At 37.5% G+C, this 14,768-nt stretch overlaps 2 protein-coding genes across 2 annotated transcripts; both read right to left on the reverse strand.

Moving 5' to 3' along the window:
- Positions 1–9: 9 nt before the first annotated feature.
- LOC124393200 lies at positions 10–7,820 on the reverse strand. The gene is made up of 11 exons (XM_046860753.1): positions 7,547–7,820; positions 6,412–6,570; positions 5,815–5,985; positions 5,612–5,713; positions 5,415–5,525; positions 4,475–4,653; positions 4,155–4,312; positions 3,747–3,789; positions 3,208–3,394; positions 1,746–1,881; positions 10–921 (listed from the first exon to the last, which is right to left on the reverse strand). The coding sequence occupies exons 2-11, from the start codon at positions 6,482–6,484 to the stop codon at positions 822–824; spliced, it is 1,260 nt and encodes a 419-aa protein (XP_046716709.1). The 5' UTR covers positions 6,485–6,570; positions 7,547–7,820; the 3' UTR covers positions 10–821.
- On the reverse strand, positions 7,817–12,204 carry LOC124393199. The gene is made up of 3 exons (XM_046860752.1): positions 12,048–12,204; positions 10,904–10,990; positions 7,817–9,582 (listed from the first exon to the last, which is right to left on the reverse strand). Exons 2-3 carry the CDS (start codon positions 10,959–10,961, stop codon positions 7,817–7,819), a joined length of 1,824 nt encoding a protein of 607 aa, XP_046716708.1. The 5' UTR covers positions 10,962–10,990; positions 12,048–12,204.
- Between the last annotated feature and the right edge of the window lie 2,564 nt (positions 12,205–14,768).

A 14,768-nucleotide genomic window follows, 5' to 3' on the forward strand; every position in this document is an offset into this window, starting at 1 on the left:
CTGACACAAAACAGTGTATTCTACAATAATGTCTAACTCTATAAAACCATAGCTATTGATGAAAAAACAAACACACACAGACACTACTAATAGTAAACAACCCACTGCCATTAACAAGCGAAAAAAACAAAAGATTCACCCTACTGAATTAATGTATATTCTCCATTCATGATTATAACAAACTGATGCACTATGTGGTAAAAAGTTTATGGACACCTCTCCATCATATTCACATATAATTGTGAATGTTCCTTTACAGAGTTATCCCTCCTTTTACTGTTAGTATAACCTCCACTCTTCTGGGAAGGCTTTCAACTAGATTTTGTAGACCACATATTTGTGAATCTTCATGTTGGAACAGATTTTTGACCTCTTAGTTTTAGGAAGTGGAAATCTTGTTGATGCAAAAAATAAAGTCTTATACAACAAAAATCTCAGGGATGGTGCAGAAAATAGGTGTGATGGTCAGAACAAACTTTGCCCATGTAGTGTACAAATGCAGAAATATATAGCAGATTTAAGAAATGATCAATAAACTCACAAAATTACAAAAGACCTTTCTTTGGAAACATACCATGTAACTTGTCAAAGAAAGAAACCCCAAATACCCTCTATTTTATAGGTTTCAAACTTGCGTTCAGTAATTAATGAGCACAGATGGGACGATGCGGGCTGTAGCTCCCTCTAGTGGCGCCTGCCAGAACAAAAACAGTGTCCAGCAAATACATTTGCAGCAAAAAGTTATAATTTGGATAATTGGCCATAGAACATTCTGGTAATGAGTGGTTGCTCATCTTGCCCACCAGCTGATGAATTCTGATTCACATTTTGGTTTCCTCAGGAGGTCGACTCATGTAGTCTTGAAGTGCCTGATGCAAAGGAAGCCATTTTCCTATAGATGTCTTTATCGCCCGAATCCACCTGAAACAAGAAATTATTGTAAAGTTATGTCAGGTGAAAGAAGAGCACTGTGTTATTTTAATGTTAAAAAGCATTTATACATACAGAATATATATGTATACATGATCACACATATCCATAGGTTTAAAATAGATGTACACTACATGACAAAAGATCTGTGGACACCTGCCTTCATATGTGGAACATCCCAGTCCAGATTTATTCAGCCTTTTCCTTAGATTTCAGAGCATGGAAAACCATGGAGCTCACTTATTGCAATGGCATTGTCAGACTGGGACATGTTTAAGCCTCTTACTTCCAATGAAGTAAAATTGTAATTCAAGAAAAGCTCAAATATATTTGTGTGGATTTAATAGCTGTTTTTTTTTTTTTATTCCACAATTACTGACAAAGAATCAGAAATTAGTTTGGTTTCACGAGTTGAAATTTACGAGGTGAAAATCGATGCTTCTGCTAGAGATGATGTATGTGGGCGATGCAGCTGTGGCTCCAGTGAAAGGAGACTCTTTGTATTGCATTCATTGGGTTTCTTGTTTTTTTAATGACATTAATTCTCTCTGTATGAGATTCCTGTCTATGATGCAGACGGGAATCTCGATAATATTGATGGTTTCTATAGCCGTGGCATCTTAATGATGGGATTAAGAGATGTGTGACTATATGACTATCATATGAATTTGAGGAGTCTCTAATGTAGATACAAATCAGTGTCACACCCCATTATTAAAAACATTAATAAATGAATTTCCCATTTCCTTCATGCCTACAGCATTGAGTATAATGCAGACAGTTTGAAAATGTTTTCATGTAGTTTTGTTGCATACCGTTTGTTCTCGTTGACGTTTTCAGTGCAGAGGTAGAACACTTTGAACTCTTCCGATGGGGGTTTGAGCTCAATGGTGGACCTCCTGAATCCTAGAGGTTGTTCCCGCACTGTGTAACCATGCAAGTAAATCCCACCTGTGTATCACAGCATCACAGCCAATAAAATACAATATGATTTAGCATAAAAAAAAATCCTAAAACAGGGTTAATATGATTAGTGTTAATATGATCATTCGACTTGACTACAGTGCATCTGGAAAGCTTCAAAAGTGTATTAAATTCATTATTTTCCTTAAAATTCTACAAAGAATACCCCATAAGGATAACGTAGAAGAAGTGTTTTTGAGATCTTTGCAAATGTATTAAAAATAATAAACGCATCATCACCTGTACATAAGTATTCACAGCCTTTGCTTAATTCTTTGTTAAAGATCCTTTAGCACCAATTACAGCCTCGTTTTTTTTAGATTTGATGCTACAAGCTTGGCCCTCTCAAGCTTCATCAGTTTGGATTGTCAGAATCGGTGCACAGCCATTTTCAGGTCTCTCCAGAGATGTTCAATCAGGTTCAAGTCTGGGCTCTGGGCCACTCAAGGACATTCACAAAGTTGTCCCATAGCCACATCTTTGGCTGTGTGTTTAGGGTCGTTGTACTGCTGGAAGATAACCCGTCGATGCTGCCACCACCATACTTCACTGTAGAGATGATATTGGCCAGGAGATGAGCGGTGCTCCAGACATGACGCTTGGCATTCAGGTCAAAGAGTTCAATCTTTTTTTTCATGGTCTGAAAGACCTTCAGGTGCCTTTTGACAAACTTACAGGTTTGCTGTCATGCGCTTTTTACTGAAGAGTGGCTTCCGTCTGGCAGCTCTACCATACAGGAATGATTGGTGGAGTGCTGCAGAGATGGTTATTCTTCTGAAAGGTTCTTCTCTCTCAACAAGAAAAACGCTGGAGCTCTTTCAAAGTGACCATCTTGGTCACGTCCCTGATTAAGACACCCGATCGCTCAGTTTGGCCTTCCATTGGTGGATTATTTCTTCTATTGATGGATGATTGAGGCCACTGTGCTCATTGGGACCTTCAATGCAGAAATTATTTGTGCATAGATACTGTCTCAGAGGCCTACAGACAATTCCTTGGACTTCATGGCTTGGTTTGTGCTCTGAAATGCACTGGGCCCTTCTGTAGGTGTGTGCCTTTTTAAATCATGTCCAATCAACTAGATTTACCACTGGTGGACCCCAATCAAGTTGTAAAAACATATCAAGGATGATCAGTGGAAGCAGGCTGTGAATATTTATGTACGTGTTTTTTGTGTTGTTTTTTTGTATAAATTTGCAAAGATTTCAAACGAATATTGTTTGTATTATTTTGAGGAAAATAATGAATTGAATTCATTTTGGAATAATCCTGTAAAATAAAATATGGTAAAAATGTGCTGTGTTTTTGGCCTACCAATTGCATAAGTTGATCGTATGCTGGCGTAGAAGTAAAGGCATCCGTCCTTTAAGATGCAGTAGTGCTGCACCCACGAGTCCTTGTTTCTGTCCAGCAAGTTTAGAAGACCGAGGCACTCGGGGTCCTTCACAGCCAGAGGAGGCACGTTGGAGTTGTGGCGTGTCACGTCCACCCACACGTGAATCTGCAACATAATCCCTACTGTTACCGTGACAAAACTAGTGAGCAGTAATTGTACTGTAAAACAACCGATAGGCTTCGCTATGTGCACCAGCGCTGTTCAGGTTTTTTGTTAGACACTATGGTTAGAACAAATATTGGGTTTTTCTGCTGGTTCATCCTCCAAAATCATCAGACTCATTGCAGGTCCATATTGAACAGTGGGACAAAAAATGCACTGCTTATTTATTTATGGAATGATATCGTTATTATCATCAGTATGGTTTATTTGGAAGTCTACTTTGTCAGGGTATTTTCTTGACCATTGCATAAATGAAGATATTTCCCCAGATATTTTTCAGCAAAAATGTTTTTACCTGAGTAATGGGGTGAACTGCTCGTTCCAAAACCTCCAACCATCTGCAAAACAGGAAATAAAGGATATAAAGAAAGCAAGAAAAAAGCATGTTTTTCAGTATAACTGTAAAAATGGAAAGTAGAAGACAATGAGAAGCCTTTATTGTACAGTCACATTTCTTAAATTGCAGTCTAAGTGCAGGGCAGTCAAGATATAAAGCTGTAACTACTGTTCTAAAAGGACACACTGCACCTCTGATCTTTATTAGCATGATAAAATTAAATAAAAAATATTAATAAAAAAACTGTTTACAGGTTTAATTGAAAGAATTGATGCTCAGGTAAGGGTAAGTGAATTAATCCTTGATGTTTTTTTAATACAATGATCTGCTACAAATTTCATTGTTTGGTAATAGATGATCGGCCACCTTCGCATTTCATGATTTGACGTAGCGCAGAAGTAGTAAACCCGACTTCCAGAAGCAGGAGAACATCTGAACACAAAGGGCTTCCCTAAACTGGTATCAGCCTCCACCACTGCACCTTCCAGCCGCATGACTGCCAAAGCATGGCTTTTTCCTTCATCCTGACACACACACACACACACACACACACACACACACACACACACACACACACACACACACACATGAAGTCCATATCCAGAGCCATTTCTTATAGTTTATTCCCAAAATTATGTATATATTTTTTAAGTCTATAAAAGTCAATCAGAGAAAAAGAAACTCACTCTTTTGTTTCTGTAATAGTAGAGGCAGCAATCATGTCTAAGCACAAACCACCTCTTTCTCCAGCCTCTGAGGAAACTGGACTGGGTGCGTTTGTGCAAGTAGCCTCGACATGCTGGCTTTGGTGTGTTCGGGGTTCGTCCGATATCCGAGCCAATGGTTAGAATCAGGAGGTCAGGGCCTGTTTGATGTTTTGCGAATATTAAAGAGAGAAGAACAACCTGCGTAAAGTTTCTAGAGGCAAATTCATTGTTTGCTGATTACAATGGCACCCAGGGATTCTTCTCCTCCCCTTCAGATCACGATCTTGCCAGTTTTTACATTTAATTTACTAAATATTTGAAACTCTCTTGGCAGGAGATATAACTATTGGTGGATGAAGTACACACACCATGCAGCTGAGTTAAAGTAGATACAGTAGGTAAAATATTACTTCCAAAGTACCTTCAAATGTACATAAGTATCCAAAGTACTATGATTTATTGTAACTGCAATGTGTCATTATAATTTATATATATATATGTGTGTGTGTGTGTGTGTGTGTGTGTGTGTGTGTGTGTGTGTGTGTGTGTAGACATGTTGAAGGATCTGCTTTTTGAAATTGTAACATTTTATTTTATTTCTGATCAAAGGAACCAAATGAACTAAATGACTTAACGGATCATTTAAGTGATTTGAATCTTTTTCTGAGTCAATCACTTCATATAGTTAATCTTCCCATTACTACTGTTTACTTACAATGTCAAATGAATCTAAACACAGATGTTAATGCATATAGACAAATTACATACTGTCTTCCCACAATTGTAAAATACCACAAGAGTTTTAATTAATAAGTGTTTTTGGCCTGAACTTGACTGAAACCCAAATCTTTAATAAACCCTTGCCTGCATATCGTTAATCCGAGCATGGCCAGATGTTGTGTCTGAAAGCCTGCCGTACCTTGCCGAGCGAGGTCGACTGCCTCTGAATGTGGCACACCTGTGACGTCAGTACCATTAACCGCCAGCACATGGTCTCCAACTTTTAACCCTGCCTCTTCTGCTGCTCCATCTGCAACCAGCAAGAAGAATGAGTATGGCATTATTCTCTACCAATGTAGCAGTTACTCATTTATTTAGGGTTGCAGGTCCAGTTACTTGTGTCAACTTCTGTCACGATAATTGGTTTGGAGTATTGAATTCGGAACCCCCACGGATATTCTCCCGATCCTTTGCTGATTTTTACAGTCCGTTCACGGACTACAAAAAAAAAAGACAATTTGGTATTTTACATTATTAAGTCTCTGCTGCATCATACAATTTCATGTAGACGTGATGATTTATTATTTATTAATGCTCACTTGCTACCGGTCGAGGGCGTTTACTAAGGCACTGAATAGTTTCATTTGGATTGCCGCCATCTCCTCGATAAATCCAGGACGCTGAGTGAAACGTCTCTGTGTAAAAACCTCTGTCTTCAATGTCTCGGAGGGACATGTCAACTGAGCGGGTGTCCTCAGAGTACATTGTGTCTGTAAAAGAAATGTGTATATATGATAATCAGTTTGAATCAATAGAAATTATTTTGATTTGGTATAATACGTTTAGCTGATTGACTGTTTGTTTGTTAGTTAATTTCCAGGGCAGAAGACACAATTTTCATTTTTGTGTGTTTCTTGAGTGTGTTTCTCTTGGCATTCAGAAACATGCCCGTATGTGTGCTATAAATTGCTCCTCAGGGTAAATGTGTGTGTGTGTGTGTGTGTGTGTGTTGACTGGAATAGGTTGTGGATCCACCGTGACCCTAACCTTGATAAAATGGTTCCTGAAAATGAATGAATATAAGAACTCTCATGCATGCGTTATTAGGTTTGCCGGATGCTTCCCGGATCTCTGCTGCCCACTGTAGCTTTTGTGATTATATGCAGACCCTCTGTCGACTTTTATAATATTATCACCTGATTCATCAGTGATGTTGCTAGTCATGGAGCTCTCTTCTGCAGAACCCCACTGTCTGCTCTCCTTGAACATCTTGCGTTTCTTCGCCCAGCGGTCTGAGGTGTCTTCAGAATCTTTAGGGATACTGTCAACCGGCTTCAAGTGCTCCTTGACCTTTGCTAAATAATATAAATAACAAACTTGTACACAGTTTGCACAAATAGAGATAATCAGACAGAGATCTAAAAGAAATCATTATGTGTCCAGTGGTGGACGAAGTACACAAATCATGTACCTGAGTAAAAGATACAGTCGATAAAAGTAAAAGTTCTCCCTTTAACCTGTTAGCCTTCACCACAGCTTTTGGGACTCACAGCTAAAAATGCCCACCTTAATTTAAATGTTAACAGATCCTGATAAAAGTGGGCTAGATACACAATTTAGATATCTCTGGAAAGAAGACACTTAGAGCTTTACTGTCGGTTATTCATAGTTGATATTGTCCAAAAAGATCTTGAGTTATAGATGATGAAGTCCATGGATATACATTTCCTGCATTGAACATTATTTTATTTCATATATAAATACATGAAATCAGTCCTGGAGCAATCCAGAAAAGTACTGGGTTAAAAGCGACATGTCTCATGAGTTTATATTTTACATTTTATGAAGATTTTCACGACAAATGAGATTCCTACAAACATTTTTCTGAGACTATGTCTGATCCTTTTCTCCCCCCCGCCCTGTTTGAGAGCCACCTGCTATACTCAGGTGGTCATTCATACTTTATTCATACAATCTGCATAGAAATGAATAGCTGACCATTAAAGGCTTTTGTTATACATGTTTGGCTATTGATATTGATTTAGTTATTTATCTGATACAGTCATGGCCATTCATATTTATGTTACAAGACTCTTTGCTTAATCAAATTATGAATCATGAATCCAGAACCTTCTTTTTAACTACCTAAAAAAAAAAAGCTTTTTAATAAAAATACATTTTCATCCATTGAAATGTAGTGAATTTTAATTAAAAGTCTCGCCGAATAGAAACACAGCAGTACAGATACACGAAAAAGCTACTTAATTACAGTAAAGAATTACATTCGCTTTATTACTGTCCACCACTGTACATTTCAGATGAATATCTTACCTGTTTTATTCAGACATTTTTCTGTTTGACTACAGCCCTTAGCTAATTGAGAGGATGTACGTCTTGCTGGTCTGTAGGAAATCTGTTTTGGTTTCTCCACATCTCCATGTTGTTTCTGGCACTCAACCTGTGCTTTTGATGAGGCAGAAGTTGTTTCTGTTGCTGATGGACGGTTTTGTACAATGTCCTCACTTACAGTGTAACAGGGCAGAGATCTCTGCTCATATCCACCAATAACGGTCACTATTGAGCTTTGTTTTTTTTGAGTGCTCACAATTTCTTGCTTCTCATATGTTTGTGTTTTAGCTCCTTTGGGCAATCCATCACTAATGCATTTTCTGAGCTGCAAACCGAAGGTGGGATCACGTGAATGAGCAGATTCTTCTGATGGGTGTCTTTTGTCAAAAATACTGGACTCTCCACTTCCATCATTTCTTCATCAAAGCCACTTTCAGTAACCTCGTTCTGTTCCAGTGGGTCTTCTGAGAAACTCTCCTGGTTAGCTCTGTCCATAAATATCTGATCAGCAACATCTGCTGACTCTACTTCTTCATTTTGGCACTTTGGAAAGACATCATCTGTAGTCTTTTCAGTCACTGATGGATGATTTGGGGTCTTCGTTGAGATGTAAGCACCACAGAAGGAGCTCAAGTTTGGTTGGGAACTGGTGCTACTGAAGGCACTGTGAGTCTTTCTTTGTACTTTCTCATCCTCTAGATGATATCTAGCAGATCTGTCGGCCTGACAGAGTAATGACTGCATGAAAAACGAGGAAAGTGTGCCAGAGGAAAAAGACCCTCTGCATGACATTTTGCTTTCTCCATCGTGACCTGAAAGATTTGAAACTCCTGGGTAAGTTCTTCTCCTTTTTCTTGGTTCGTCTAAGTAACTACTTGATTGAGAACTGGTGCTGCTGTCATGATTTTGGATTTTCCCTTTCGGTTTGTGACTTTCTGATGCAGACGATCTCAAGAGGTTTTTTTCAGCGTCAAGTTCATAGGGTTCAGGACAGTAAGCTGTTTTATGCACATTTGGTTTCGGACGCCAAAGTTTCTTGGATGACACTGAAGCATCTGGGTCATGCTGAGGATCCTCCTGTTCGATTATATGACAGGACACTATGTTCTCAGTAAGGTCCTGTAGTACATCATGTTCCCTATCAGCAAACCTTGGAGGAGGAGGAACATCACATAAGGTCTTATTGCTATGATTGTCGGGTTGTGATAACCTGCTATGTGGCAGCCAGAAGTCATGTAGTGATGAACAAGTAGATGATCCATTCACGAGTGTGAAATCAGTGTCTGTTTGTCCACCCATGTGAGATCTGCTGTTGTGATCCTCGAGGCAGCTTTTACAGCGGTCCATCTCCCCTTGGCTGCTGAATGAGCCTGGATTTCTTGAGGAAACATCTGTCTTTAGTTCTGTCATGACTTTAAAGCTGATATTTTCACAGATTTTGGCTTTTTGCGTATATGTTGAACTTGTTGTACTCCGGTTGCATGAATAAGGATTTATAAAACCTTCTGTATTTGGTGTTTGAGGTTTCAGGCTCTCGTTTTGCTTTTCCTTCTCATTTTGTAGAATCAAAGTGGTCTTGAGATCAGAGGTATCTGACTGTACCATCTCGCTGATCTCTAGTCTTATATCTGTACAGCTCAGGTGTTTAATTTTGGATGTTGTGACCTCTATCACAATGTTAGCAGTTTCTCCTGCTGTAAAATCCTCCGACCTGTGAAACACGATTTTCGGAGGAGATCTTCCAAAATCATTAAACGTCACTGAGTGGGTAATAGTCAGCTTCCTTCCCTCATCAGTTTGTACAGTACTGCTGACTTTTTCTTTTTTGTGTGCAGCATTTTCTTGTCTAAATGTTTTCTCTTTGCTAGAAGTTTCTTCATCCTTCTCCTCTTCATCCGACAAAAAGATTTCTTTGCAAAAGCAGTCTGTCTCTCCCTTCTCAGTGGTTTGGTCTTGTGTAATCTCATAATCCAGTGGACTACTGATATTATTTTGAAAACTGTATGAAGAGATAGACTCTGAAGACATATGGAAATGTGAAAGGAGTTAAAGCAAACTATAAGTAATCAATACAAAGAATATTGAATTTATGCCATAAAAAAAAAGGCAATTTATAGAGTACAGTGCAACCTCGATCCTCGTGGGGGTGACGTTCTATAACCCCTCACGAGTAACAAAAAATGGCGAGGTTTTGACTCTTTTCTTTTGATGGTTCCTTTTTTAAAGGGGGAATTGTACATGTACTGTAGGGATAAATACACACCATTCACCTTGACTGTTGATTTCTGTAAAGCTGCTTTGAGACAATGTCTGTTGTGAAAAGCGCTATAGAAATAACCTTGACTCGACTTGACTTGTAGTGTAAACTCAACAACAATTGTGAATTACTCGTCATAAATGTTTTATTTACTACTTTAAATGAATAATACAACAATAAAATAGTGTTTCAAACATTTATTTATTTATTAGTACAAACCATGTTTCGAAATGTTACTCCGAACTTTCCAGTCACAAACTATCGAGTTCGTGAGTTACTCTCAGTCCGGTTCCAAATAAAAAGTCGCGAACTATCGAGGTCACGAGTATCGAGGTTCCACTGTAGTACCAGCAGCTATAGTGTATTTACATATGAGTATTTTGAGGACATTAAAAACTGAATTGAATGAATTCAATCATTGAATTTTCCCACATTTCCAGGCTTAATTATGATTTCACCTTTTCATTTAATCAACATTACTATAATATTGTAAACATCACAATATTTGGTCTGAATACTTAAGCAAGGCAGTTGTAAGGGATAAAAACTCCTAACACATGTTTTGTAAGACTGGATATCTGCAGAAAGTGGAAGTGTTTTAAAGTTCACAACACAGTGAGGATAATTTTAAATACAATCTTATTTAACTGTGTTTTACTCAGACATACATGACTGGTTTTAGCATTAAACAGTCAACCTGCTGCCACAGTTTGAGCATTATAAAAGATTTAGTGTTCAGTCACACGATTGAAATGATATTGTATTTGTCCTTTTTTAAAATTAAAAACAAATAAATTAATAAAAAGCAAAAAATAACAGAAAAACGAAATGTTTAAAACCATCTCGTATCAAACACGACACATACGATCGCAGGCACAAAACACAACGCATGTGAACAACCTTAATGAAAGTCCGACAGCTGGCTCATTCATGTTAATAGGTTAGATTAGATTCCTAGTCCCTGCTAATCCGGCACCTTCCTGTGTCCCTGCATTTGCTTTATGGCAGCATGTGACTGGGACGGTCTTTACAGGATTATCGCTCTCACCCTGTCCAGGAGCCACAAATAGACCAGCACTCACGTTTCACGCTGCAGGAGCTCTTCGTCCTGCGGCTGTTCCTCCTCCTTCTTTTACTCATTCCGCTGTGCGAAGTACCTTCAGATATCACTGCAGAAAAGATCACCATGATGGTTTTACATATCGGTTTACACATTTCAGCCAATTATTCAATTAGTCCTAGGTTTCGAATAAAATTTTGGTCAAAGTTAGAATAATTAATATGTCCGTGTTGGAACACTGAATATTATACACTCTTAAGTTTAACAGCAACATGAAGAAGTTTACATTTATTTAGAGGAAGTTCTACAAAAAGGTTTAGGTTTGCAAACATGGAGTGTGTATAGACAAATTATTATCAGTTACGGACATGAAGTTCAGATCTCAACAATCTCAACAATGATGGAACTATAATGAATGAGCATTTGGTGTCACCCTTCTGAGTCTGGTTCCTCTCAAGGTTCCTCGCCACCGGCTTGCTCATTAGGGATAAACTTGTAGAGATTGAAATGTATATATGTAATCTATTTCTTTCTGTAAAGCACTCTACAAATAACACTAAATTGAATTAAATAGTATTTGGGTCGATATGATATATTAACATTTGCACAAAATCTCATAATCTAATCATAAATATAAAAATTTCTTTTGCAAGTTTGCATTTCCTTTTAGTTTGGCAGCTAATTTTGTATGGAAGAATGATGTTTATTCACCTGATAAAATGCAGTTCCAAATACAATACTGAAAAATAATTGTCTTCGAGACTTTCCGTTGCTGCTACACTATAAGAATACTGTAGATTTTTTATTGCATTACATGAAGATTCTATTGGATTTAATGGAAAAAAGGAAATAAATATATATTTATAACAACATGCTATATAACATAACAACATGCTGACAATATTCAAATTGTAATTTATACAAAAATATTATCAAATGTATATAATGTCTGTATTCTTTGCTCAGCCAAGTCAAATAAATCTACATAAAACTGATTTTCATAGTAAAAAAAAGGTTAAAATGCTTACTTTTAAAAAATTTAATCATTTTTTTTTTAAATTCCACACATTTTTTTCATATTTTCACCATGTCAAGAACAAGCACATCAGCAATTTAACCTTGTAATCTCATAACAACTCCAAATCCAAACCAATTTATCATCTTACCTTAAGGATACACCGATGTAGTCTTCTCATTTAAAAGAGTTTTGACAAAAGATAAAATTTCTTAATAAAGAAGCAGCATCACGTTCCATCCAGACATCTTCTCCACCTTGTTCTATTTGTGCTCCAAAGACGTGAAGCAGCTTAATAGCTTTAATCCTATGGACTACATGTGATATGAGGTTGCCTGTTGCTTGTATGAAGCAGACCAGGTTGCGCTGGATGTATATATTTTTTCCCACATGGTCAAAAAACTAGGAATGAAAATCAATGATCTACAGTTTGGGCATTTAAATTGCTGATTGGGTACAAAACACTGGATGAGAAAATTCTAATAGTAAAAGTGATATATATATATATATTACATATTACATAGACATTGTTATATATTACTGCTGACCACAACATGTTATTAGTGATATGGAATTTATTCATTTACAAAAAAAGTTCTGAATATAAAATTTTTATGATGTGGATGAAAGTATATGGACGCCCGACCTTAAAATTGGTATGTGTTGAACATCCCATTCCATGTTTAGTCCCTAATTTGCTGTTATAATTCCCTCCACTCTTCTGGGAAGATGTTCCACTAGATTTTGTAGTGTGCTTGTGGAGATTTGGTGCTCATTCACACACAAGGGTGTTAATAAAGCCGGGTACTGATGTAGGTGAGGTGAGGAAGCCTGGGGTGCAGTCAGCTTTCACATTCATTCCAAAGATGTTCAGTAGTGTTGACATCAGAGTCTAAAAGTTTGGGGAAGAACCACACATGGCCCGGAAAGGTCTGGAATGCAAATACTTTGGTCACTATTCTGTATTTGTTTAATAGCTAGCTACCTAGCTAGCTGTCAGCTAGATACAAACTCAGAATGTAATACTTTGATCTTTTATATAGATAGATTTGGAGGTGTTTTGTGAGTGATTCCAGAGTTTGTGTCCAACTGATGTGACATTTAGTTTGTATTTTCAAATCACTATAACTGGACTACACCTGGAAACACCGTCACAAAAATATGTGACTGTATTTCCAATATCAGGCTTTATTTGTGTTGTGTTCTACAATGATTTATGCATTTGCTAAAATTATTTATCACTTCTACTCATGCAAAAGTGAAATAAAGCCATTTTCTGACTTAACTTGAGATATTATATAAGATAAAATGAGATATTGTCGTTAATCAGTTGTAGCAATAAGTAAAAAATTTTTAACGCTTGTTTTTTTTTGTAAAAAAATTATTTATGGCACCATGATTTTTAAACCAACATGCTGAGCTAGCTAGATATTTAGGTCTTTCTTACAATCAACTTTGGGACAAATTGATTGATGCCCAAACCCCCGACCCAAAAAAAAAAAGAAAAATATATATATATATTTTGTCCACTAGATGGCGTAAAAAATTCAAGCATTTTGGCCTCAAGCTTGTCGGACAGTCTGGCTCTCTGTCTGGACGTCACATTAATCCATACTATACTGTATGCTAAAACTGTTCACAATGAGACATCTGCTCATGTCAACCCAGTTCACTCAGTCCGGCCTCCTGCTTAATCACCTGCCCACCTTTCAGCCAGACCTGATGTTATCCAACAAATTACACAAGGACACAAAAAAAGTCTTTTTAATACTCTGATCCATACTAGGCAATGTGTTGAGAGAGAGAGAGAGAGAGAGAGAGAGAGAGAGAGAGAAAGAAACAAACAGATGGAGGACACTTCATCCTTCATGTGACAGATAATATCTGTTCTGCATTAGACTCATGTCTCTGTTTGTATAAATAGATGTGTAAATTTATTAGCTTGGCAGCTTTTGCTTTAGCGAGACTTTTCCACAAAACGCTCATCCTTGTTGTGGCTACATGGACGTGACCTACATTGTGAACTGCAAACTCGTGCCCGGAATAAGCAGGTGAGCCGAGGATCAGTGAAGATCTCAGACCTGCTCCATATGGCAGGCACAAGACACTGTTGATACAATACGAGGACATGAGGACATATACTGGTGTGTTTGGCAGTAGCTACTGGTTCTGATTTATTTATTTATTTATTATAAAACATTAGTGCTCATCTTAGATAATTTCGATTAAGAAAAAAAAAAAGTGCAGTCAGCAGTATAGTTCCTGTAATGGTCAGGAATAAAATACAAGCCTCTTAATCCAGGGATTGTGGAGTTCAAATCCCAGGACAGACAGAGTGCCATGATAAGATGTTATAGCAGGGCTGTAAACCTTCAGCAAATTCTGCTTCACTTGTACAACTGTACAACATAAACTTAAAGAGTACTGTGTGTAAGTACTGTGTGCGAGTACTGTGTGCGAGTACTGTGTGTAAGTACTGTGTGAGTACTGTGTGTGAGTACTGTGTGTGAGTACTGTGTGCGAGTACTGTGTGTGAGTACTGTGTGTGAGCATATAATGTCCATTTATTGGATATTTATAGCATATATATTTTTAGCATAAATGTTTATAGTGCAAAACCTTTTCACTTCTGGTTAGTTGCTAACTGCATTTCATTGGCCCTGTATTTGTACTCCTCACAATGACAATGACATTGAATCGAATCAAATTGAACTGAATCAAATTGAATCAAATCAAATTGAATCGAATCGAATCGAATCTAAAGAATTATAGGACCTACCTACCACCTAATATAACAAAGGTGGAAGCTCAGAGGTTAAGGCTCTGGGTTATTTTAGAAGGTCAGGAGTTCAAGCCCCAGTATCGCCAAGCT

This window comes from Silurus meridionalis, chromosome 11, assembly GCF_014805685.1.
Source record: "Silurus meridionalis isolate SWU-2019-XX chromosome 11, ASM1480568v1, whole genome shotgun sequence".
Classification (NCBI taxonomy): Eukaryota; Metazoa; Chordata; class Actinopteri; order Siluriformes; family Siluridae; genus Silurus; species Silurus meridionalis.

Coding starts and splice junctions, on each gene's coding strand:
- LOC124393200 (XM_046860753.1), bottom strand. CDS start 6,484: ATGTTCAAGGAGAGCAGACAGTGGGGTTCTGCAGAAGAGAGCTCCATG. Junction 4,654..5,414: donor AGTCGACCTCGCTCGGCAAG/GTACGGCAGGCT, acceptor AACATCAAACAG/GCCCTGACCTCCTGATTCTA. Junction 3,790..4,154: donor TCAAATCATGAAATGCGAAG/GTGGCCGATCAT, acceptor CCTGTTTTGCAG/ATGGTTGGAGGTTTTGGAAC.
- LOC124393199 (XM_046860752.1), bottom strand. CDS start 10,961: ATGAGTAAAAGAAGGAGGAGGAACAGCCGCAGGACGAAGAGCTCCTGC. Junction 9,583..10,903: donor GAGCTCCTGCAGCGTGAAAC/GTGAGTGCTGGT, acceptor ATATGTCTTCAG/AGTCTATCTCTTCATACAGT.